Genomic DNA, 24,411 nt, shown 5'->3' on the forward strand with positions numbered 1-24,411 from the left:
CTTCCACGCCAAGATGAACTTTGCATGAATAAAGATTTAAGTGAGGACAGACTGAGAAGAGTGAAGACGGGAAGGAGGTGTCGACCAAATTTCATCCACCTGCAATTTTACCTACTCACATTTTATCTACCACGGCAAGAAGTTAGTATCTAATATTTTAAAATTACTTTTAAATACAAGTATTCGCGTACTAGTTATATAAATGGAGGTAAACACAAGAACAGCTACGATAGAAATGGCTAAAGTGGTTTCCACGGGGAATGGAAGTGGGGGGATAGAAAGGACTGGGGTTGTGAGGTTGGGGAGGGCCCGTCACGCTTCTTTATAAAGCCTTCAGTACTATTTGGTTTTAAAGGCACAAGTATGGATTCCTTAGATAAATATTAATTTTTAAGTGAGCCTTAAAGAATGAGTAAGGTTTCTACAAGGAGAGGGAGGAGGTGGGTATTTCTAGCAGAGGACCCAACATTAACAGAGAGAGGCGGCAGGAGAGCAGAGGGAATAGCAGGTAACCCATTAGGATGACTGTGGAACACACCTCCCTGCGTGGGGACACATGAGCTGGTGCTTGACTGCAGAAGGCCTTGGATAGAAGGGCGCGTGCGCGCGCAAACACACACACACACACACACACACAGGCACTCATGTGGTTGTTGGCAGGAAGGCCATCAAGGGTATTGGGCAAAGGGGTGATATGCTGAGAACTGAGCTTTAAGTACAGCAGTGGTTCTCACCTTGGAGATCAACTTCCTTAATGGCCTCCCAGCTACATTTTAGAAGCCTTGAAAATGGTACTCCATTGTGTCATTGTCATCCACCACAGTCACGCACCACGTAACAATATTAACGATGTTTCGGTCACTGATGGACCACGTATGTGACAGTGGTCCCATACGGGTAGCACCACATAGCCTAGGTGTGTAGTAGGCTCTACCACCTAGGTTTGTGTAAGTACACTGTGTGATGTTCACACAGCAATGAAATTGCCTAATGATGCATTTATCAAAACATCTCCCTTTCATTAAGTGATGTATGCCTGTACTGATTTTAGTCTTGTGAATGTTGAATAATGAATTCTTCATTTCAATTATTTGAGTCAGCCCCACTGGCTGAAGACGGTAAAGGCTGACTGAAGCAAAAAACTAAAATTTGTTATTCAACATTCACAAAACTAAATGAGTAAAGAAGAACTTTAAGTTCTATATCAGGGTTCATGTAAGGCAAAAACATTCTAAGGGAAAGATGGATTTGAGGACATATATGATGCTGAGTGTAAATGTCTGAGTACAAGCAAAAATTCCAGGGAGCATTTCAGACTTTCGAGGCAGTGGAATTGGTGAAACCAAAGTCAAGCTCTCCAAACAGTAAAGGGGGCCCGGGTAATATCTGGAGTACAGATGGAACAGGCAGAAAATTTCATTAACGTAATTGTATGATGTGATGAACGGACAGAGTTGGAAAATAGGATGGCAGGGGAGGGCCCAGGATGGATGGAGAGCTCAGCTGGGCTGGTGGAGGGAAGGGGCCATGGGCACACCCTCTGCATGTCCCCTCCCCCCCCCCCTGAAGCCCTTTGTGACTCTTGAGTGCTCTGTGATGCAGGCCTGGGATTATAGGCAAGTGCGGACACTCTCAGAGCTCAGTTGCCTCAGGCAGCCTTGCGATTCAGAAAATGGAGTTCAGTCAATGGAATGTTCTCTCATTTCTGAATAGCCATATTGAGTTGTTTTTGAGCATCTGCTCAACATTCTTAGATAGCGACCACAACCTCACCATCGTGTGTGGGTTGTGCTTGCTTCTTCTGTTCCTGTGCTTCCTGGTGGGGATTCCATCTTTACCAACCTTCTGGAAAACCAAAATCTACCAAAAGGTAAGGATCCCTGGGCAAGCCACCAACAGGGATTTTTTATTGTTGTTTCCATTTCTAGTCCCCCATTTTTAAATGAGTTGGTCCAGAGAGACTCCTAAGGTGGCAAGTCTGAATAGAGGATAGAACGTCATCCTTCTAGGGGAATAGGCCAGGCAGGACTAGGGCTTCAGCTGGGACTGTTTCCCATTTAAAACTCACAGACCATCTGGGTGTGGTGGAGGATTCCTGGATGAAATCCCATCAGTGACTTCACGGCCCTGCATTAGGTTATTTAGAGAGTTTGGGATCTGTGTAGGAGGACACTGTTCCCAACACTGGATCATGAGTCACGTTCCCATGTCGGGCGTCGTTCGACCAAACCGTCCTTTGTGTTGGGCAGATCAGGAGAGCAGTGCTGAGCCTCTGAGCAGACACTGGAGTGTGAGCTCTGTCCCAGGATACAGGGGCCTATCTGAGGAAGCACAGATGTGACTGTGGGCCTCAGAGTCTATGCCCTCCTTGAGCAGAGGACTTCTGACTGAGAAGATCAAGTGTGGACTCTAGCCAAAAATCCTCCTTCGAGTTTTTCAAAGAAGGAAAAATTGAAAGTATCTTATCACCTTTAGAAATTCAGAAAGGGAAAGAACACAAAGTGCTAGCAATAAAAATAGAGAGTGACATGAATCTTGGATGAATATCTGAGTTTCCTAGAGAGAGGAGCAAGACAACTAAGTCCTCGCTCCTCATTCTTTGCTTTTTGTTCTCAGCGTCAGGGCAGAGCCAAGAGGAGAAGAAAAGGTGGAACATCAAGTGGTAAGGTTCCAGCTATCCCACCTGAGCTCTCCAAGGGTGACCCTTCCTGTCCTCTCCATGAGGTCCCAGGTCCATGGTCTCTGAGGATGTCAGTCGCTCGATAGAGTCCCTCTCAGAAAAGAGAGGCCTCAGAGGAAAGGCTCATGGGAAGGTAGTCAGAACCCGAGACATTTCTCAGACTCCTGCTCTGCCCAGCTCTGGGCATGAAGCAGTGATGGGCCTGGACAATGGGTGTTGCCCAGTGCGTGGCCGTGGGAGACGTCAAGAGTCAGAACTTCTGTCTCCTGACCTTGTGAGACTGCGTTGACTTCCTGGATGATCAGACTCCTCTTTGAGGTAACCATTGACCTATGTTCCTCACATGGTGGTTTTGAACATCCCATGGGATAATGTATGTGACAGTGCTTTATAAACGAAGCAACAAACACATGTGAACCTTATTAATATTATCATTGACCGTTTGACCACATCTACTGATTCTTGGGGCTTTCAGAGTTAACATCCCGTTAATATCCCAAGGGTCTCCCCTAAAGGGACTCCTGTGTAACACCTATGCTTCTACCTTTATTACATGTTTAATTCACTCTTCTGATTTCCCAGGTTGGAGAAATTACCAGAGGGAAAGAGAGGAGAAAAGGAGGCTAATTTCTATTCTGAAAAGGTGACTAGTCTTTTCTTTCCTGATCCCTCTTTAACATGTTCTCTGCAATTCCAGGGATTCAGTACAGCCTGCAGTAGTCATGGGAGGGGTTTGCCATAGGAACGGGTATGTGAATGAAGGCCTTGGGGTGAGGGCTGCTGAGTGTATGGTGAAGTCATAGATGTGGGGCATTGTGAAGGGGCAGCAGGCTTCAGGTGGCCCCTCCCCTGACAGGCCAGCAGGTCCTCCTTTCCTTGTTCTGGTCCTGGCTACAGTTTTCTACTTCCTGTCTCCCGCAGGCCCCTAGGCCGGCCTCTCGATACCACCCGCTTTCGTCAACTATTATGCCCAGACCCCTCCTGTGAGGTGTGTAATAGCACAACTGCTGAGATCAATCGGCTCCTGGAGGACCTGGAAGATGATACCGCCTCTGTGTCCTCTATGGCTTCCACAGCTTCTGGGACTGAGTCATCATTCACTCTGTCCTCTGCCTTCTCAGAAGTCCCTCCAGGAGACCTAACACCATCCCCTCCACCTGACCCTTCCCCACCGCCCCCCTCCGTTCTCTCACCTAACCCGACGACACCCTTAGCTGGCTTTCTTTCACCCTCACCACCGGGTCACTCTATGCCACCAGAGCCTTCTCCTCCCTTGGAGTCCAAATTCCCAGCAGACCATTGCCCACCCCAACCCCTTGCCCTTCCCCCTCTCCCACCACATGACACCCAGGCAACGGGTCCTATTCTCCAACCAGAGACCACTCTGTCTCTGAATACGATCTTCTCTCTTGACCGCACCCTTTCCCAAGATATTAACCCCTCACCAAATTTGTCCCAGATAATCAATCCCAATGATTCACTGGCTTGTCATCACACACCACCAAGCCTGTCTGTCTCACCACCGACAGACCACCCTTTAACTGTGGCTCGATCTAAATCGGTTTCCATCTTACTGAAGTCTGTTCCAGAGAACTCATCTCCAGATAGCCCTGGCGGGTTGTCCACTTATGTCCCAACAATCAGAGGCACTGACCATTCAAGCCTGTCAATTTCAGAATTATCCTGGTGGCAAGCTTGTGCCAAAGACTTGTTCTTAGCACCTTCCACCTTGGCACCATGTGCTTTTAATCGAGAGTTTCTTGCTCTCCATTCTTCAGAGTCCTCTCTGGAGAGACACCCTACAGCTAACCTTATAGAGCGTGGTAACCTCTCATTTCTCAGCCCTCATGTCCTGGCACTCCTGGAGAGACAAGTCCGAAAGAGGAGTGATTTCCTGATGTGGAGGGAAAAGGAGAAGGAGAAGGGTTCTTTTCCAAAAAAACTTAGGCCAGACTACCCACTAAATCCTTCGCGGAAAATGCTAGAGTCAAATGCTGATGAGTGTGACTCAGCATTCTCCCTTCCTTTTTGGAGCAGTGCAGGCAAACCAAAGGAGCTGCACATGCATGGGCAGCCCCCATATCCTAAAATCTTGGAGGACCATTTACAGGAAAAATGTACGCAGCTCTTCTGGGGTCTCCCATCTCTGCACAGCGAGTCCTTGCCCTCTGCTATCCGTGACTCAAGTGACTGCACCACAATCTTCCTTTTCAATACCATCTCAAATGCCTCCATGGGCCAAGAATCCCCGGTACCTCTCCATCGCCCACCTCCATCCTTGCCTGAGATCCAGCCCCAACCCTTGCCTCAAACCCTGCCCCAATCCCAGCCCCTACCTCTCACTCAGGTCAAGTCCCAGGCCCACCTTAAATCCTCACTCCCAATCCTACCATCTGGTCCTCTACCCCAGAGAAGGATCTGTGGAGTGTGTCACCATAGACCCCGGGATGAATCAGAGTCTCTCACCTCATCTGAAATTCAACAACTGGAATGGAAAGTGTTGCAGAAGCAACAGGAAAGTTTGTGGGGTTCGCCCTCTGTAGTCCAAAGATCTCAGGAGGAATTTTGTCCTTCAGCTCCCAACTTCCCTTACCATCAGGCCTCCCAGGCCCATGCCTCCATCTCCACCCTTCCCGTAGAGTTTCCTCTCAGTGATGAGCTGAGGAAGAAACTGGAACATCACCTTCGAAAGAGGCTCATCCAACACCGGTGGGGCCTGCCCCGCAGGATCCGTGAGTGTCTGTCACTGATGATGCCTCCAAGAGATTTCTCAGAGATAGCTAAGTCAGAGAGCAATCGTGGACTCTCACGGATCTCGGTGAACAAAGATCTAAATGTTGGATTGAGCCAATCCAAAAGCTTCCATGACAGGGGTTCAGAACTGCTTCAGGGAGAGAAGGAGATGGGGAAGGATCAGGGGCATAGCCCAGAGAACGGCCCAAAAGCTCATCTGTTGAGTGACCCAGAGAGCTCTTCAGATAAGGATCCGGCATATGACTCTGAGAAAGACCTAAATAGTCACGTGGCAAGTCTGTCAGGGAAAAATTCAAGGGCCTTGGAGGAAAGTCTAGATCAGAAACAACTTGAAAATGTCCTCAAAGCACATTTGAGCAAGAAGTTTGAGGAAATCAGTGAGGCTCGGCTCCCTGGGACGGTGCGCAGTTCATGGCATGCTAGCAAGCAGACATTGCTGCTTTCTGACAAATCCCGCACCCAAATAACACAGAGGAGTCTGCCACCTTCAGTGGGTGGGGACTCCTCCCTGAATACCTTCCAGGAGCTTTGCTTCATTGATTCCAGTGCCCAACAGATGATGGAAACCCATATTAAAAGCTTTCGTATGACGATGGAGTGGGGCCTTCCCTGCAGGGTCCTGGAATCCATACAGGCGTTTAAATTGGAAGATGCTGCATCCCAGTCCTTGCCCTATTTCTACTGCGCCCCCTCAAATAACCCAACTTTGGAAGTGGACTCCAAATCCAGGGGCTTCGAGCCCCATAGAGGAAGCTCTAAATCCGCTCTTCAAGAAAAAGCGGAAACAACAAATTCAGCCCTGGTCCTGGATCGTCTTTGCCCTGCTACTTCACCTATGGGCAGGCAGGGACAAGGGGTGCCGAGACAATCACCCTCTGGTATCAACCAAGAGATTGCAGAGGTTGTTCAGAGGAGTAAGGGTGCCAGGCAGACTCATCTGCCTGTCACCTGTGGCATCACAGGCAAAGCGAGTCAGAAATTTACTCAGCTAGGCAACAGATGCCCCCCAGAGCTGCCTGCAAGGCAAGCTGGTGCCAAACATGAGACAAAGGATGAGAGAGTGAGTCCCAGTGATAGAAGAGCAGGGCGACAGGACAAAAAGATGAAGTCGGAACCCTTTTCCGTGCACAACACGGCCAGGGACATATTCAGGGCCAAGGAGCTCAACGCTCTGCAGTCAAAAACTGGTAATGTGTTGACAACCAGCAAGCCAGGAAGCCCCCAAATGAGACGTGGGAATCACAGTAAAATAGAAATTACTGGGACCATTGAAAGCCCTGCACCGAAAAGACAAGCTCCCCAAGACCCGAAGTCATCGGATCTGAAGGAACATCTGTTGAGGGAATTAAAGTCGAAACTAGAGAAGAGGAATCAGAGCCAGGTCCAAGGCCAACACACTGACAGGTCCCCTGCCTCAGAGAGCTTGACTTACAAGGCCTCACTGACTCATGCCCACGGTGTCTCCCCTGGGGACATGGGAGCTTCCCAGGTGCTGCATGTCCATCTGGAGGACAGTGGGATCAGCAGGCAGCAGCGGCAGGAGCCTTGGGTCCCTAAGAAAGACCTAAAGAGGTACGAGGATAAGAAATTCCCACCAGCTACAATGAGAGTGAGCCCTCCGGGCCCCAACAAAGAAGAGCTTGGTGGAGGGGATGCAGGGTTGGGGACATCCCAACCTACCAGAAAGACTTTCGCTACTCAGATCACAGCATCAGAGGGGACGCTTGGGAGCAAGTCTTCCCACACCTCATCACAGAAGGCACAGCCTCCTCCTGAAAGTCTGCTCAGAAAAAAGATGAACCACATTTTTCAATGGCTTCGTCCTGGGACAAAGGGCAAGAACCAAGAACATCCCCAGGAAAAGGGCAGCCCCATATCATCTGCACAGAGCAGAGGCCTGGTTAAAGGGAGAGCTGCCGTTACTGGGACCACCACGGCTCAGAAGACCAGGACGGTCCCTGGGAAGTTCCCAGTGGAGAAACTGGGGCAGCGTTGTGCAGCAGAGGTCACCCGCCCTCAAGAGCCCCTTCCTTCCCTGAGGAAGTTTGTGAAAACTTGGCAGAAGGCCGAAGAACAGGCCCAGGCAGAGCCCGTCCAGGGGCATCCTTCCAACTACAGGGCTCCCTCCTGTAAAGTGCCAAACACTAAGTCCTGCCACCACGTAGAAGTTGTCTTTGCTGGCCAGAATTATCCTACATGTTCTAGACGGATCAGAGACCAGAACAGACACCCTCAGAAAGTCATGGCGTTTAAAGATCAGCTCTTGGATCAGAAGCGTCCCTTATCTGTGCCCCGCAGGGAGCATGTGCCCCATCCAAGCTCCACCTGCAGGCGTCAAGCCGGCCCAGGGGCCTCCAGCTGTTCTCACCACTGCTAAAGGCACTCTGTTTAGGGACCCGTCTCTATGTCAACAGAAAACGCTTTTCCAGCGTTTCGAGAGCGGAAAATTTCCCACCGCAAAATCATTCCTTCTTGTGGAGAATAGTAATTCTCCCCAATAAATGATTCTCTAATAATAGTGATGTCTTTTCTGCGTCCTGTGTTGGGGGCATGGGTTTCAGGTAACTCAGGGCTTGTGCTTAGGGAAAAGGAGGAGTGAGTTCAGCTCTTACTGATTGCTTCCTCTGGCTTCTAAAAGGTCACCGGTGCTCTGGAGCTCTTGTTGACCAAGAGATCTCACGTGCCCCCAAAAGCCCACTTCCTCCCTGATGAAGTTTGAGGAGGTGGGCTCTGCCTCCTGCCTCTTCGCTTAGCCTTAACGAAAGTGTAGAGCAGCCCACACCTCCCGCTCACTGAATGTTTTACATCCTTCAGAGAGTAGGGAAGACAGGTGTTCTCTATCCGAAGAGGGTCAAGAATAGGTATGCAATTCATAAAACAACAATGAAGAAAAAACAGTGGCTTCATCATGATTTAGAGGTCAGTGACCAGAGGACCCCACAGGTGGGTGAACCCTGAATGGGATTTGGGGGGGTGGGGGAGGGTATTGCTGCAGTGGATCCTGGGCTGGTGGGGGAGGGGCTAGGAACAGCACAGACACGCCTTAAGAATCTGTCATGTGAGTCATATTAATGTGTTAGGGAAGAATACTTTAAACTTTACATTGAGGTTTCCCTACTGGAAAGGCACCTGGGGGAAGTGGTTCCCCTCTGTAGGTATTTCTTCAGACTGCCAAATGATGTTTTGTTGCGGAGCAACAGCATCACTCAGCTGCCAGTAGTAACAATGTTGACCAGGTAGCCACCTACCTCCCAGGATAAAATAAAGCTGAGAGTAAGGAAAAGATGACTTGGAGTAAGCGAGGAGGGAAGAAAAAATGAAGAGGGGAAAGAAGGACCTTGCCGGTAGAACAAAGCTTTATGCCTCATCATCCATATGGTGACCCTGTCCTGTTCCCCCCGCCCCCTCCTCAATCTGATCCAGGCATCACCACCTTGAGGCTGATCCAGGCACTGCACAGCACACTGATGCCTTTTTCCTAAAAGGCACGGGGCTGTTCTTTGAATACTAAACAATATCTGCAGGGAGGTCATCAGGCATGGCATCCCCCTCTTTGGGGAAGGTGATCTTGCCGCCTTCCTTCCATCTATGCTTAATAGGAATATGCAAGATCTTGCCCTTAGTGTGTACAGTTCACCTATCAGGATGGACGTGCCGCCTCTGATATTCACGGCCTTGGTGGAGCCATGGTTGGTCTCCCCCAGAACACCTGCAGCTCATGAACCAGAGGTGAGTCGCAGACTATGCACCAGGTTACAGATATATGTGGGTCTCACCATGGGCTGCACACATACCCACCCTTACAATAGGGGTTTGGAGGAAAGGCAACTCCACTTAGACACACTGGGACTCAAAAATTGGCTGAGTGTCAACCGGGGCAAAATTCAAAAAGCATTATGATGGTGAGCGTTAAATACATTAAGTTGTAGATGTCTAAGTAAAATAAAGATGGTTACAAGGGTGGAAAAATAAAATACCAATTTAGTTTTCTAAAAACAACATGATTTTAAAAATGGAAGGGAGGAGAAAAAGGGAAAAATAGAATAAAATGATTGTTCTATAAGTAATAAGAGGGGGTCAAGATATAGGTGACAAACGAAATAAGACTCCGAGTAAGGGAAAGGAATTTGAGGACATTAGAAAAGATACAAGTATAATGGTAATTATTGTAACAAAACCGAACACGCACGCGCGCACACACACACACATACACACTACACAAATGGGGTGAGTATCCCAGAGGGCACTGGAGGTAGTTTTCCCAGAAAGACTTGTGAATGCTAGGTGTTAAAACCAAAACCAAAAACAAAACCGGTGTCCACTACAGCCTCTCTCACTCCACACTTGTATCTTCTTGTCCAGAGTTATGCCATTGAACCCACAATGTCTGAAACTTGAGGTCAAAGAAAGAATGCAGATTCTCTGGAGGTCCTGGGAGGGGGATGGGGCCCAGGGCAGGAGACTTGAAGAGGTGAGGAGGCCATGGAGGGCTCTACCATCGATGTGGACAGACCAGCCAAAGACCAGCCTCTCAGTTTCTACATCATCTCATCTTAGGGTCCTTTACTTCCATTCCAGTGTAGTTACTGCCACACTCCAGAGCTTATCACCAGGAACACTTCAGCCATCCAGATTGTTACAGTCGGACATTCCACCCTTTGGCCTCGTCTCTCATTCTTCTGATTCATATGCCCCTTGTTAACTTTTCAACTCCAGGCCGTTCATTTTCCCACCTACTCCTTGTCTGTCCGTCAAGCTCTTGTTTACATTTCCTCCCTCTCCCGGGTAGACGTGGTGGTCTGTCAGGTAACCCACATCTAAACGGCTCCGCTACTCATGGGCCCCATCCAATCCCTTTTAATCCTTCCTGTCTGGCAAAATCCCATCTCTCTGCCTTTCCCAGAAATGCCTTCCTATAACTAATTGATCACTATTGGATTAAGTCTCACAATGGAGTCTACCGATGCCACAGTAAATTCAGCCCCAGCACTAGCTGGAAATCACTCACTCATTCCACAAAGAATTATCCCATGCTTACTAACATGAGAACAAAACAAATGGAGCCTAGGCCGCTGTTTCCTTACTCCATTCTCTCTCCAGGGACACTCAAATTTATGTCAAATCTCCTTCACTTCCCTCAAATTTAGGCTGTCTCCATTTGCTCAGTAGATGTGCTGGACCACTGATCACAGAGGAACTAGAAGTCATGAGACAGGAACTTTCCGTCAATAAAGCTTCACAAAAACCTTTTCCCGTTCCTCCTTTCCTTCTTTCCTGTTATATGAAAAGAGGTTTCCTTCCTAACCTCAACGATTACACTTCCTGAAATGTCCCTATTGAGAGAGCTAAACCCTCGTCTTGACGGACTGAGCCCCCTTGCCAGGTATCCTCTCGTCCCCTCCCTCTCTTTAGGAGGCACCCAGCTTCTTTCATTATTTTAAGCTTCCTATTACAGAAATGTTTAAACATGCACAGGAGCAGTGGAACTTCCCATGTAGCCCTCACCCCACTTTCACAGTCATCATCTGGCACGTGTGATACGGCCCGTCTCCTACACTACGGTTAAGGGGCAAAAGCCCATGGGAACATCCTGCCATCCGTCTCTCAGGTGTATGCTTTGTGCCCATGTCACAGCTCTCACGTTTCTTTGACATTTACTACCTGTGGAGCTCACTGACCCAAAACAGATGGACAGAGCCATGGGGAGGAAACGCACTGAGCTTCAGATGCTCTGGCCATCAGTTCTGCTCAGCCCTGTAGTCAAGCCTGAGAAGTCACTGAGTTAACTCCTCCCTCCACCCCACGCAGAAAGGAATCTTCCCAAGCAAATGCAGTGCACGGTGTTGCAGTCCCTCAGTCACACAGTGACTGCAGCACGTAGAGAGCACAGAAGGAGAAAACTGTACATGTGATAAGGACTTCACATCACCATGCAAGTGTTTTCAAAGATTTAGAAGAAAGTTTTTTTCCTGTAATACATTTCAAACGAGCTACTGTATGATGAGTTAAACACAGGAGATCAAACACTTTTTTATCTCCTCTCCTTCCCCAAAAGTAAAATATTGCATGAAAAGATGCTCCACATCATTAGTCACCAGGGAAATGCAAATCCAAAGCACTGTGAGATAGCACTGCACACACAGGATGGCTAGAATCAAAAAGTTAGATAATAGCAAGTGTTAGAAGGCCGAGAAACTGAAACCCTTCTATGCTGCTGGTGGGTATGAAAAATGGTGCAGCTGTTTTGGAAAACCGTCTGGCAGTTCCTCAAAAGTTAAACACAGAATTACCATATTACCTAGAAATTCCACTTCTAGCTAGACACTCAAGAGAAATGAAAACATATGTCCACACAAAAACTTGTACACAAATGTCCATAGCAGTATTATTCATGACGGTCAAAAGACGGAAACAACCTAAACGTCCATCAACTGACGAATGGGTAAATAAATTACGGTATATCCACACAAGGTAATATTTTTTGGCAATAAAAAGTACTGATACATGCTACAATATGCACAAACCCTGACAACATTACGCAAAAGTGAAAGAGGCCAGTCATAAATAACCTCATATGATTCCATTCATACGAAATGTCCAGAACAGGGAAATCTAGAGCGAGAGGAAGTAGACTAGTGGTTGCTTAGGGCTGGGGGCATGAGAGGACAGGGGCATGACAGCTAAAGGTTATGAAGTTTCCTTTTGAAGTCATGAAAATGTTTTAAAATTGACTGTGGTGATGGTTACCCACCTGTGAATATACTAAAAATCATGGAAGTATACACTTTAAATGGGTAAGTTGTATAGTAGGTGAACTATATTTCAATCAAGCTGCCAAAACAAGTAAAGGATTTAAAAAGAATAAGGCCCTTGAGGACGACAAGAAGGGGAGAAGATATGACAAAAGATGTCAACAGATTTTTTGAAGACGGAAATCCGGTGCAGGAGTGGTAACTGACTAGCAGAGCAGAGGAAGTGCCGGCAAACCAACTCACGCCACAAAACCCCAGAAGACGGACGACCAGTGGCACCAGATAAGGAAGAAATTAAGGGTTTCATGCTGTACACATGTTGAATATTTTGCTCTTTCCTTTGGTTTTTGTTTTATATTATGTATAATTTAAAAAAAAAGAAAAAATTTTTGGGGGGGGATGCTCTCTTCCAGTATTTTGTGAAACCCTGTTGAAGTGTTAGCACACTTTAAATGTGCAAAGAGGATCCAGGGTTCCTTGCCTGGGACAGAACCTGCGACAACTGTTTTAAAGTCACCATTGCACACTTCTGGGGTCTGGGTACGCTAGCGATGGCAGCTGCGGGAATCAAAGCCAGAAATCTCAAAGGTTAGGCAAAATTTGGGACAACAGCCAACGGTCCATTTTTAAAATGTATGTATTTAAAGATAAACTTGTGGAAAAGTTGCATGGATGGTAAACAACCATATACCCTTTATCCAGGTGTAACCATTAGTATATTGACCCATTTTCGATATCTCTCCACTTTGTCTCTGTCTCCCGTCCCTCCCTCTCCTTTCTCTCTATATCAGCACACACACACACACACACACACACACATGAATGTCCACGAATGTGCCATGTCCGCGCCCAGGATCCAAACCGGCGAAACGCTGGGCCACCAAAGTGGAGTGTGCAAACTTAACCACTCGACCATGGGGCCGGCCCCACCTGAAACTATTGTTGGTGGAGCTTATCTTGCTCAGACTTTAAAGGAGGATTTTACAATCATGAGTCCTGGGGACCTTAGGGGCAGTCAGGACCAGACTTGCTATAAAGAAAACAATGCCAGAGAAGCAAAGATACATAGAGGGATTTGTCTGAACAGAGACCTCCTGCAGTCGAGGGAGGGTACATGAGAGGGGTGGGCTTGAAGTGTACCTTCCTTTTGGGTAGAGACGATGGTGAAGCTGTGGATGAGGGAGAAGACAGGGAAAGAAAGGAGCTGTCATTACTGGTAAACCCTCTCACATGGGAGGGAAAGGATTGGGTGTCTGCGGCCAAGATAGATTCATCAGACTCAGCGAGGGAATGCGGGCACGCAAAGGGAGGACACGACACAGGGCTTCATTCCAGCAGTTCAGCACTGAACAATGAAGCTGTAAAAGTTATAACTATTAAATGACTAGCTAGCGTGGGGGGAGATGAAATAAATATATATACACCATCAACAAAAATGACGTTATTGTTTAAAAAGGTACAGAGATGTCAATGGGAATTTTGGGGAAAAGATAGAAAGTAGATGGGGAAAAAATCATAAAACCTTTCATGGAAGAAGTAACCATAGGTGTGATTCAAAAAAAATCTAAAGGTACTGTCAAATAGGATTACAACTGTGCTCAATAGAAGTTATGCTAAAGAGAAGCCTAGTCCCTAAATCAAGATGAGTTTGACCCTGCAGGCCATGGTCCAGCACAATTGCTCTGTAAAATAATGGAAAAGTTTAAAATTTTGCTGGGAGGAGGGGAGTTGGCAGAGAAAAAGAGGGAGCAGCAGGGCGAGACACCGCATGGGTGGAGGGGGCCAGATTTGAGAACCTTTAGAGGCTGACTAGCCTAAGAGGGATTTGGGGAAAAGAAGAACTACCAAACATTTTCAAGTTGTTTGCCCTGGGTCCACGGATGTGCCACGCCCTTGTGGCCCTCTTTCTCAGGCTTTCTGTTGGTTGATACAGGCTACTCTGTGCTCTCACGCTTTTTGCTGATAGTGGATTCTTTTGAGAAGATAATGGGAGGCGGGGCTGCTGCTGAGTATATTTCTGGTTTCATACAGGTAAAAACACATTAGGTATGAGGGGAAGTTTTAGTTGAAGGCCGAGTACATCTTGGGGATGTAAATCCCTGGGCACAGGACCGACTTTCAAAGATGACGTGGGGGTCCAAAAGGAGATCACCAAGCAATAAAAGGCTCTTAGGTAATAGCTGGGTAACAGAATAAATAGAAAATTTCACCAAGGTGAAATATATGCTATGGTGAATATGTGGAGTTGGAAGGTAAGTTGGAAGTATCTATAGGGCCTCAGAGGGGTGGACTGATTTGCTGGCCTGGATGGTGGGGGAAGGGTTGTGGGTTCATCACTTCTGTGTTTTCCCCTCCCCGACCTTCAAGAACCTTTGGTGTCTATGCTAAAGCTCTGTGATGTGGGCCTGGAACTCTAGTCTAGAATGTGCACTCTTAACGCCCAGCTGCCTGAGGTGGCAGTGCACTTCTGGTGATGCAGATCACCCTCTTTGTCTGAGGAATGTTAATGCACCATGGCTGAGCTCCAGCTTCAGTTCCTAGGTATTCCCATCCCTGCCTTGCTGTGTGGGGTGGGGCTCCTTCTTCTGTCACTGTGCTACCTAAAGAGGAGTCCATGTTTCCCAAAATTTCGGAAAGAGAGAGACATCAATCAGGTAAGTAAATCAGGTCCCTCAGAGAGAGAGAGCCAAGATGGCGCCGTGAGTAGTCCTCTTTGTCTCTCGCCCTTCGAGTCTACAATTAGTTGGACACTTATCGCTTGACAAAGGATATCCAGACAATCACCCTCTGGTATCAACCAAGAGATTGCAGAGGTTGTTCAGAGGAGTAAGGGTGCCAGGCAGACTCATCTGCCTGTCACCTGTGGCATCACAGGCAAAGCGAGTCAGAAATTTACTCAGCTAGGCAACAGATGCCCCCCAGAGCTGCCTGCAAGGCAAGCTGGTGCCAAACATGAGACAAAGGATGAGAGAGTGAGTCCCAGTGATAGAAGAGCAGGGCGACAGGACAAAAAGATGAAGTCGGAACCCTTTTCCGTGCACAACACGGCCAGGGACATATTCAGGGCCAAGGAGCTCAACGCTCTGCAGTCAAAAACTGGTAATGTGTTGACAACCAGCAAGCCAGGAAGCCCCCAAATGAGACGTGGGAATCACAGTAAAATAGAAATTACTGGGACCATTGAAAGCCCTGCACCGAAAAGACAAGCTCCCCAAGACCCGAAGTCATCGGATCTGAAGGAACATCTGTTGAGGGAATTAAAGTCGAAACTAGAGAAGAGGAATCAGAGCCAGGTCCAAGGCCAACACACTGACAGGTCCCCTGCCTCAGAGAGCTTGACTTACAAGGCCTCACTGACTCATGCCCACGGTGTCTCCCCTGGGGACATGGGAGCTTCCCAGGTGCTGCATGTCCATCTGGAGGACAGTGGGATCAGCAGGCAGCAGCGGCAGGAGCCTTGGGTCCCTAAGAAAGACCTAAAGAGGTACGAGGATAAGAAATTCCCACCAGCTACAATGAGAGTGAGCCCTCCGGGCCCCAACAAAGAAGAGCTTGGTGGAGGGGATGCAGGGTTGGGGACATCCCAACCTACCAGAAAGACTTTCGCTACTCAGATCACAGCATCAGAGGGGACGCTTGGGAGCAAGTCTTCCCACACCTCATCACAGAAGGCACAGCCTCCTCCTGAAAGTCTGCTCAGAAAAAAGATGAACCACATTTTTCAATGGCTTCGTCCTGGGACAAAGGGCAAGAACCAAGAACATCCCCAGGAAAAGGGCAGCCCCATATCATCTGCACAGAGCAGAGGCCTGGTTAAAGGGAGAGCTGCCGTTACTGGGACCACCACGGCTCAGAAGACCAGGACGGTCCCTGGGAAGTTCCCAGTGGAGAAACTGGGGCAGCGTTGTGCAGCAGAGGTCACCCGCCCTCAAGAGCCCCTTCCTTCCCTGAGGAAGTTTGTGAAAACTTGGCAGAAGGCCGAAGAACAGGCCCAGGCAGAGCCCGTCCAGGGGCATCCTTCCAACTACAGGGCTCCCTCCTGTAAAGTGCCAAACACTAAGTCCTGCCACCACGTAGAAGTTGTCTTTGCTGGCCAGAATTATCCTACATGTTCTAGACGGATCAGAGACCAGAACAGACACCCTCAGAAAGTCATGGCGTTTAAAGATCAGCTCTTGGATCAGAAGCGTCCCTTATCTGTGCCCCGCAGGGAGCATGTGCCCCATCCAAGCTCCACCTGCAGGCGTCAAGCCGGCCCAGGGGCCTCCAGCTGTTCTCACCACTGCTAAAGGCACTCTGTTTAGGGACCCGTCTCTATGTCAACAGAAAACGCTTTTCCAGCGTTTCGAGAGCGGAAAATTTCCCACCGCAAAATCATTCCTTCTTGTGGAGAATAGTAATTCTCCCCAATAAATGATTCTCTAATAATAGTGATGTCTTTTCTGCGTCCTGTGTTGGGGGCATGGGTTTCAGGTAACTCAGGGCTTGTGCTTAGGGAAAAGGAGGAGTGAGTTCAGCTCTTACTGATTGCTTCCTCTGGCTTCTAAAAGGTCACCGGTGCTCTGGAGCTCTTGTTGACCAAGAGATCTCACGTGCCCCCAAAAGCCCACTTCCTCCCTGATGAAGTTTGAGGAGGTGGGCTCTGCCTCCTGCCTCTTCGCTTAGCCTTAACGAAAGTGTAGAGCAGCCCACACCTCCCGCTCACTGAATGTTTTACATCCTTCAGAGAGTAGGGAAGACAGGTGTTCTCTATCCGAAGAGGGTCAAGAATAGGTATGCAATTCATAAAACAACAATGAAGAAAAAACAGTGGCTTCATCATGATTTAGAGGTCAGTGACCAGAGGACCCCACAGGTGGGTGAACCCTGAATGGGATTTGGGGGGGTGGGGGAGGGTATTGCTGCAGTGGATCCTGGGCTGGTGGGGGAGGGGCTAGGAACAGCACAGACACGCCTTAAGAATCTGTCATGTGAGTCATATTAATGTGTTAGGGAAGAATACTTTAAACTTTACATTGAGGTTTCCCTACTGGAAAGGCACCTGGGGGAAGTGGTTCCCCTCTGTAGGTATTTCTTCAGACTGCCAAATGATGTTTTGTTGCGGAGCAACAGCATCACTCAGCTGCCAGTAGTAACAATGTTGACCAGGTAGCCACCTACCTCCCAGGATAAAATAAAGCTGAGAGTAAGGAAAAGATGACTTGGAGTAAGCGAGGAGGGAAGAAAAAATGAAGAGGGGAAAGAAGGACCTTGCCGGTAGAACAAAGCTTTATGCCTCATCATCCATATGGTGACCCTGTCCTGTTCCCCCCGCCCCCTCCTCAATCTGATCCAGGCATCACCACCTTGAGGCTGATCCAGGCACTGCACAGCACACTGATGCCTTTTTCCTAAAAGGCACGGGGCTGTTCTTTGAATACTAAACAATATCTGCAGGGAGGTCATCAGGCATGGCATCCCCCTCTTTGGGGAAGGTGATCTTGCCGCCTTCCTTCCATCTATGCTTAATAGGAATATGCAAGATCTTGCCCTTAGTGTGTACAGTTCACCTATCAGGATGGACGTGCCGCCTCTGATATTCACGGCCTTGGTGGAGCCATGGTTGGTCTCCCCCAGAACACCTGCAGCTCATGAACCAGAGGTGAGTCGCAGACTATGCACCAGGTTACAGATATATGTGGGTCTCACCATGGGCTGCACACATACCCACCCTTACAATAGGGGTTTGGAGGAAAGGCAACTCCACTTAGACACACTGGGACTCAAAAATTGGCTGAGTGTCAACCGGGGCAAAATTCAAAAAGCATTATGATGGTGAGCGTTAAATACATTAAGTTGTAGATGTCTAAGTAAAATAAAGATGGTTACAAGGGTGGAAAAATAAAATACCAATTTAGTTTTCTAAAAACAACATGATTTTAAAAATGGAAGGGAGGAGAAAAAGGGAAAAATAGAATAAAATGATTGTTCTATAAGTAATAAGAGGGGGTCAAGATATAGGTGACAAACGAAATAAGACTCCGAGTAAGGGAAAGGAATTTGAGGACATTAGAAAAGATACAAGTATAATGGTAATTATTGTAACAAAACCGAACACGCACGCGCGCACACACACACACATACACACTACACAAATGGGGTGAGTATCCCAGAGGGCACTGGAGGTAGTTTTCCCAGAAAGACTTGTGAATGCTAGGTGTTAAAACCAAAACCAAAAACAAAACCGGTGTCCACTACAGCCTCTCTCACTCCACACTTGTATCTTCTTGTCCAGAGTTATGCCATTGAACCCACAATGTCTGAAACTTGAGGTCAAAGAAAGAATGCAGATTCTCTGGAGGTCCTGGGAGGGGGATGGGGCCCAGGGCAGGAGACTTGAAGAGGTGAGGAGGCCATGGAGGGCTCTACCATCGATGTGGACAGACCAGCCAAAGACCAGCCTCTCAGTTTCTACATCATCTCATCTTAGGGTCCTTTACTTCCATTCCAGTGTAGTTACTGCCACACTCCAGAGCTTATCACCAGGAACACTTCAGCCATCCAGATTGTTACAGTCGGACATTCCACCCTTTGGCCTCGTCTCTCATTCTTCTGATTCATATGCCCCTTGTTAACTTTTCAACTCCAGGCCGTTCATTTTCCCACCTACTCCTTGTCTGTCCGTCAAGCTCTTGTTTACATTTCCTCCCTCTCCCGGGTAGACGTGGTGGTCTGTCAGGTAACCCACATCTAAACGGCTCCGCTACTCATGGGCCCCATCCAATCCCTTTTAATCCTTCCTGTCTGGCAAAATCCCATCTCTCTGCCTTTCCCAGAAATGCCTTCCTATAACTAATTGATCACTATTGGATTAAGTCTCACAATGGAGTCTACCGATGCCACAGTAAATTCAGCCCCAGCACTAGCTGGAAATCACTCACTCATTCCACAAAGAATTATCCCATGCTTACTAACATGAGAACAAAACAAATGGAGCCTAGGCCGCTGTTTCCTTACTCCATTCTCTCTCCAGGGACACTCAAATTTATGTCAAATCTCCTTCACTTCCCTCAAATTTAGGCTGTCTCCATTTGCTCAGTAGATGTGCTGGACCACTGATCACAGAGGAACTAGAAGTCATGAGACAGGAACTTTCCGTCAATAAAGCTTCACAAAAACCTTTTCCCGTTCCTCCTTTCCTTCTTTCCTGTTATATGAAAAGAGGTTTCCTTCCTAACCTCAACGATTACACTTCCTGAAATGTCCCTATTGAGAGAGCTAAACCCTCGTCTTGACGGACTGAGCCCCCTTGCCAGGTATCCTCTCGTCCCCTCCCTCTCTTTAGGAGGCACCCAGCTTCTTTCATTATTTTAAGCTTCCTATTACAGAAATGTTTAAACATGCACAGGAGCAGTGGAACTTCCCATGTAGCCCTCACCCCACTTTCACAGTCATCATCTGGCACGTGTGATACGGCCCGTCTCCTACACTACGGTTAAGGGGCAAAAGCCCATGGGAACATCCTGCCATCCGTCTCTCAGGTGTATGCTTTGTGCCCATGTCACAGCTCTCACGTTTCTTTGACATTTACTACCTGTGGAGCTCACTGACCCAAAACAGATGGACAGAGCCATGGGGAGGAAACGCACTGAGCTTCAGATGCTCTGGCCATCAGTTCTGCTCAGCCCTGTAGTCAAGCCTGAGAAGTCACTGAGTTAACTCCTCCCTCCACCCCACGCAGAAAGGAATCTTCCCAAGCAAATGCAGTGCACGGTGTTGCAGTCCCTCAGTCACACAGTGACTGCAGCACGTAGAGAGCACAGAAGGAGAAAACTGTACATGTGATAAGGACTTCACATCACCATGCAAGTGTTTTCAAAGATTTAGAAGAGAGTTTTTTTCCTGTAATACATTTCAAACGAGCTACTGTATGATGAGTTAAACACAGGAGATCAAACACTTTTTTATCTCCTCTCCTTCCCCAAAAGTAAAATATTGCATGAAAAGATGCTCCACATCATTAGTCACCAGGGAAATGCAAATCCAAAGCACTGTGAGATAGCACTGCACACACAGGATGGCTAGAATCAAAAAGTTAGATAATAGCAAGTGTTAGAAGGCCGAGAAACTGAAACCCTTCTATGCTGCTGGTGGGTATGAAAAATGGTGCAGCTGTTTTGGAAAACCGTCTGGCAGTTCCTCAAAAGTTAAACACAGAATTACCATATTACCTAGAAATTCCACTTCTAGCTAGACACTCAAGAGAAATGAAAACATATGTCCACACAAAAACTTGTACACAAATGTCCATAGCAGTATTATTCATGACGGTCAAAAGACGGAAACAACCTAAACGTCCATCAACTGACGAATGGGTAAATAAATTACGGTATATCCACACAAGGTAATATTTTTTGGCAATAAAAAGTACTGATACATGCTACAATATGCACAAACCCTGACAACATTACGCAAAAGTGAAAGAGGCCAGTCATAAATAACCTCATATGATTCCATTCACACGAAATGTCCAGAACAGGGAAATCTAGAGCGAGAGGAAGTAGACTAGTGGTTGCTTAGGGCTGGGGGCATGAGAGGACAGGGGCATGACAGCTAAAGGTTATGAAGTTTCCTTTTGAAGTCATGAAAATGTTTTAAAATTGACTGTGGTGATGGTTACCCACCTGTGAATATACTAAAAATCATGGAAGTATACACTTTAAATGGGTAAGTTGTATAGTAGGTGAACTATATTTCAATCAAGCTGCCAAAACAAGTAAAGGATTTAAAAAGAATAAGGCCCTTGAGGACGACAAGAAGGGGAGAAGATATGACAAAAGATGTCAACAGATTTTTTGAAGACGGAAATCCGGTGCAGGAGTGGTAACTGACTAGCAGAGCAGAGGAAGTGCCGGCAAACCAACTCACGCCACAAAACCCCAGAAGACGGACGACCAGTGGCACCAGATAAGGAAGAAATTAAGGGTTTCATGCTGTACACATGTTGAATATTTTGCTCTTTCCTTTGGTTTTTGTTTTATATTATGTATAATTTAAAAAAAAAGAAAAAATTTTTGGGGGGGGATGCTCTCTTCCAGTATTTTGTGAAACCCTGTTGAAGTGTTAGCACACTTTAAATGTGCAAAGAGGATCCAGGGTTCCTTGCCTGGGACAGAACCTGCGACAACTGTTTTAAAGTCACCATTGCACACTTCTGGGGTCTGGGTACGCTAGCGATGGCAGCTGCGGGAATCAAAGCCAGAAATCTCAAAGGTTAGGCAAAATTTGGGACAACAGCCAACGGTCCATTTTTAAAATGTATGTATTTAAAGATAAACTTGTGGAAAAGTTGCATGGATGGTAAACAACCATATACCCTTTATCCAGGTGTAACCATTAGTATATTGACCCATTTTCGATATCTCTCCACTTTGTCTCTGTCTCCCGTCCCTCCCTCTCCTTTCTCTCTATATCAGCACACACACACACACACACACACACACACACACACACACACATGAATGTCCACGAATGTGCCATGTCCGCGCCCAGGATCCAAACCGGCGAAACGCTGGGCCACCAAAGTGGAGTGTGCAAACTTAACCACTCGACCATGGGGCCGGCCCCACCTGAAACTATTGTTGGTGGAGCTTATCTTGCTCAGACTTTAAAGGAGGATTTTACAATCATGAGTCCTGGGGACCTTAGGGGCAGTCAGGACCAGACTTGCTATAAAGAAAACAATGCCAGAGAAGCAAAGATACATAGAGGGATTTGTCTGAACAGAGACCTCCTGCAGTCGAGGGAGGGTACATGAGAGGGGTGGGCTTGAAGTGTACCTTCCTTTTGGGTAGAGACGATGGTGAAGCTGTGGATGAGGGAGAAGACAGGGAAAGAAAGGAGCTGTCATTACTGGTAAACCCTCTCACATGGGAGGGAAAGGATTGGGTGTCTGCGGCCAAGATAGATTCATCAGACTCAGCGAGGGAATGCGGGCACGCAAAGGGAGGACACGACACAGGGCTTCATTCCAGCAGTTCAGCACTGAACAATGAAGCTGTAAAAGTTATAACTATTAAATGACTAGCTAGCGTGGGGGGAGATGAAATAAATATATATACACCATCAACAAAAATGACGTTATTGTTTAAAAAGGTACAGAGATGTCAATGGGAATTTTGGGGAAAAGATAGAAAGTAGATGGGGAAAAAATCATAAAACCTTTCATGGAAGAAGTAACCATAGGTGTGATTCAAAAAAAATCTAAAGGTACTGTCAAATAGGATTACAACTGTGCTCAATAGAAGTTATGCTAAAGAGAAGCCTAGTCCCTAAATCAAGATGAGTTTGACCCTGCAGGCCATGGTCCAGCACAATTGCTCTGTAAAATAATGGAAAAGTTTAAAATTTTGCTGGGAGGAGGGGAGTTGGCAGAGAAAAAGAGGGAGCAGCAGGGCGAGACACCGCATGGGTGGAGGGGGCCAGATTTGAGAACCTTTAGAGGCTGACTAGCCTAAGAGGGATTTGGGGAAAAGAAGAACTACCAAACATTTTCAAGTTGTTTGCCCTGGGTCCACGGATGTGCCACGCCCTTGTGGCCCTCTTTCTCAGGCTTTCTGTTGGTTGATACAGGCTACTCTGTGCTCTCACGCTTTTTGCTGATAGTGGATTCTTTTGAGAAGATAATGGGAGGCGGGGCTGCTGCTGAGTATATTTCTGGTTTCATACAGGTAAAAACACATTAGGTATGAGGGGAAGTTTTAGTTGAAGGCCGAGTACATCTTGGGGATGTAAATCCCTGGGCACAGGACCGACTTTCAAAGATGACGTGGGGGTCCAAAAGGAGATCACCAAGCAATAAAAGGCTCTTAGGTAATAGCTGGGTAACAGAATAAATAGAAAATTTCACCAAGGTGAAATATATGCTATGGTGAATATGTGGAGTTGGAAGGTAAGTTGGAAGTATCTATAGGGCCTCAGAGGGGTGGACTGATTTGCTGGCCTGGATGGTGGGGGAAGGGTTGTGGGTTCATCACTTCTGTGTTTTCCCCTCCCCGACCTTCAAGAACCTTTGGTGTCTATGCTAAAGCTCTGTGATGTGGGCCTGGAACTCTAGTCTAGAATGTGCACTCTTAACGCCCAGCTGCCTGAGGTGGCAGTGCACTTCTGGTGATGCAGATCACCCTCTTTGTCTGAGGAATGTTAATGCACCATGGCTGAGCTCCAGCTTCAGTTCCTAGGTATTCCCATCCCTGCCTTGCTGTGTGGGGTGGGGCTCCTTCTTCTGTCACTGTGCTACCTAAAGAGGAGTCCATGTTTCCCAAAATTTCGGAAAGAGAGAGACATCAATCAGGTAAGTAAATCAGGTCCCTCAGAGAGAGAGAGCCAAGATGGCGCCGTGAGTAGTCCTCTTTGTCTCTCGCCCTTCGAGTCTACAATTAGTTGGACACTTATCGCTTGACCAAGGATATCCAGACAGCATCTCAGGACGTCTGAGACACCCACGCGACTATACATCGGAAGGCGGATGGACTTTCCTCCGGGGAGGATGTGGAAATAGGTGAAAACTCTCCGACCCCGATGGGCAGCCTAGTACCCGCAAGCGGCTTTCTTCCAACGGACGCCCCCAGAGGATCCACACACATCTAGGGCAGGAGCGAGAACACAACAGAGGAGCGACGGTGGAAACAGGTGACCAGAACCCTACCTAAACCCCCCGCAATTACTCCTAAACGCAGAGGGAAACTTTGGAGTTGCACACCTGAGCCCGCGGGGAGAGTCTCTCCCCGCCATTGGCGGGGAGACCCAGCCTGGTGCTCGGGGCGCCCGGAGGGTCCCAGAGAGAGACACGGAGGGCACGGAGGTCTCCCAGCTGCCGTTGCCCGCCACGTGGGACTAGGGATTGCCGGAGATCTCGGAGAGGACCGGGGCTGGGGGAACTTTCAAAGGCCGGTTCGGCGACCCGGAGGGGAAGCGCCGGAGCTCCGCCCGGGCAGCAGACAAAACTCTCTGTGTGCCGTTAGCAGAGGGGCCACGCTGAGCATTCACGGCTCCGGGAGAGGCCCGCAGAGAATCCCAGAGGGCGGGGCGACCCCCAGCTGCCGTTGCACGCCCCGTGGGGCTAGGGATTGCCGGAGATCTCGGAGAGGACTGGGGCTGGAGAGAGTTCCAGAGACCCAGCTTAGTAGCCTAGGGGGAAACCCTACAGGCTCACAGCAGCCTTAGAGAAAGCCTCTGCACAGCACC

General features: G+C 47.9%; 1 protein-coding gene and 1 long non-coding RNA gene across 3 annotated transcripts in view; one reads left to right on the top strand and one right to left on the bottom strand.

The window, feature by feature from the left end:
* The window catches only part of LOC102147588 (uncharacterized), a 452,754-nt gene that overhangs the window by 36,516 nt on the left and 391,827 nt on the right, over positions 1-24,411 (bottom strand). The gene's annotated exons all lie outside the window — the stretch shown is intronic.
* LOC138920342 (spermatogenesis-associated protein 31D4-like) lies at positions 1,592-7,952 on the top strand. 2 transcript variants are annotated; one of them, XM_070248437.1, is made up of 4 exons: positions 1,592-1,870; positions 2,617-2,662; positions 3,263-3,323; positions 3,602-7,952. In XM_070248437.1, the coding sequence occupies exons 1-4, from the start codon at positions 1,673-1,675 to the stop codon at positions 7,809-7,811; spliced, it is 4,515 nt and encodes a 1,504-aa protein (XP_070104538.1). In that variant the 5' UTR covers positions 1,592-1,672; the 3' UTR covers positions 7,812-7,952. The 2 variants fall into 2 exon arrangements, with proteins under 2 accessions (XP_070104538.1, XP_070104539.1); XM_070248438.1 differs by having other exon boundaries at positions 1,642-1,870; positions 2,617-2,998.

Source organism: Equus caballus, chromosome 23, assembly GCF_041296265.1.
Source record: "Equus caballus isolate H_3958 breed thoroughbred chromosome 23, TB-T2T, whole genome shotgun sequence".
Taxonomy (NCBI): domain Eukaryota; kingdom Metazoa; phylum Chordata; class Mammalia; order Perissodactyla; family Equidae; genus Equus; species Equus caballus.

Bases quoted from the DNA above. Each gene is read 5' to 3' on its own strand.
- LOC138920342 (XM_070248437.1), top strand. From the start codon at position 1,673: ATGGAGTTCAGTCAATGGAATGTTCTCTCATTTCTGAATAGCCATATT. The intron at 1,871-2,616 runs GTAAGGATCCCT...TTTTGTTCTCAG, and splicing joins AAACCAAAATCTACCAAAAG to CGTCAGGGCAGAGCCAAGAG. The intron at 3,324-3,601 runs GTGACTAGTCTT...TGTCTCCCGCAG, and splicing joins CTAATTTCTATTCTGAAAAG to GCCCCTAGGCCGGCCTCTCG.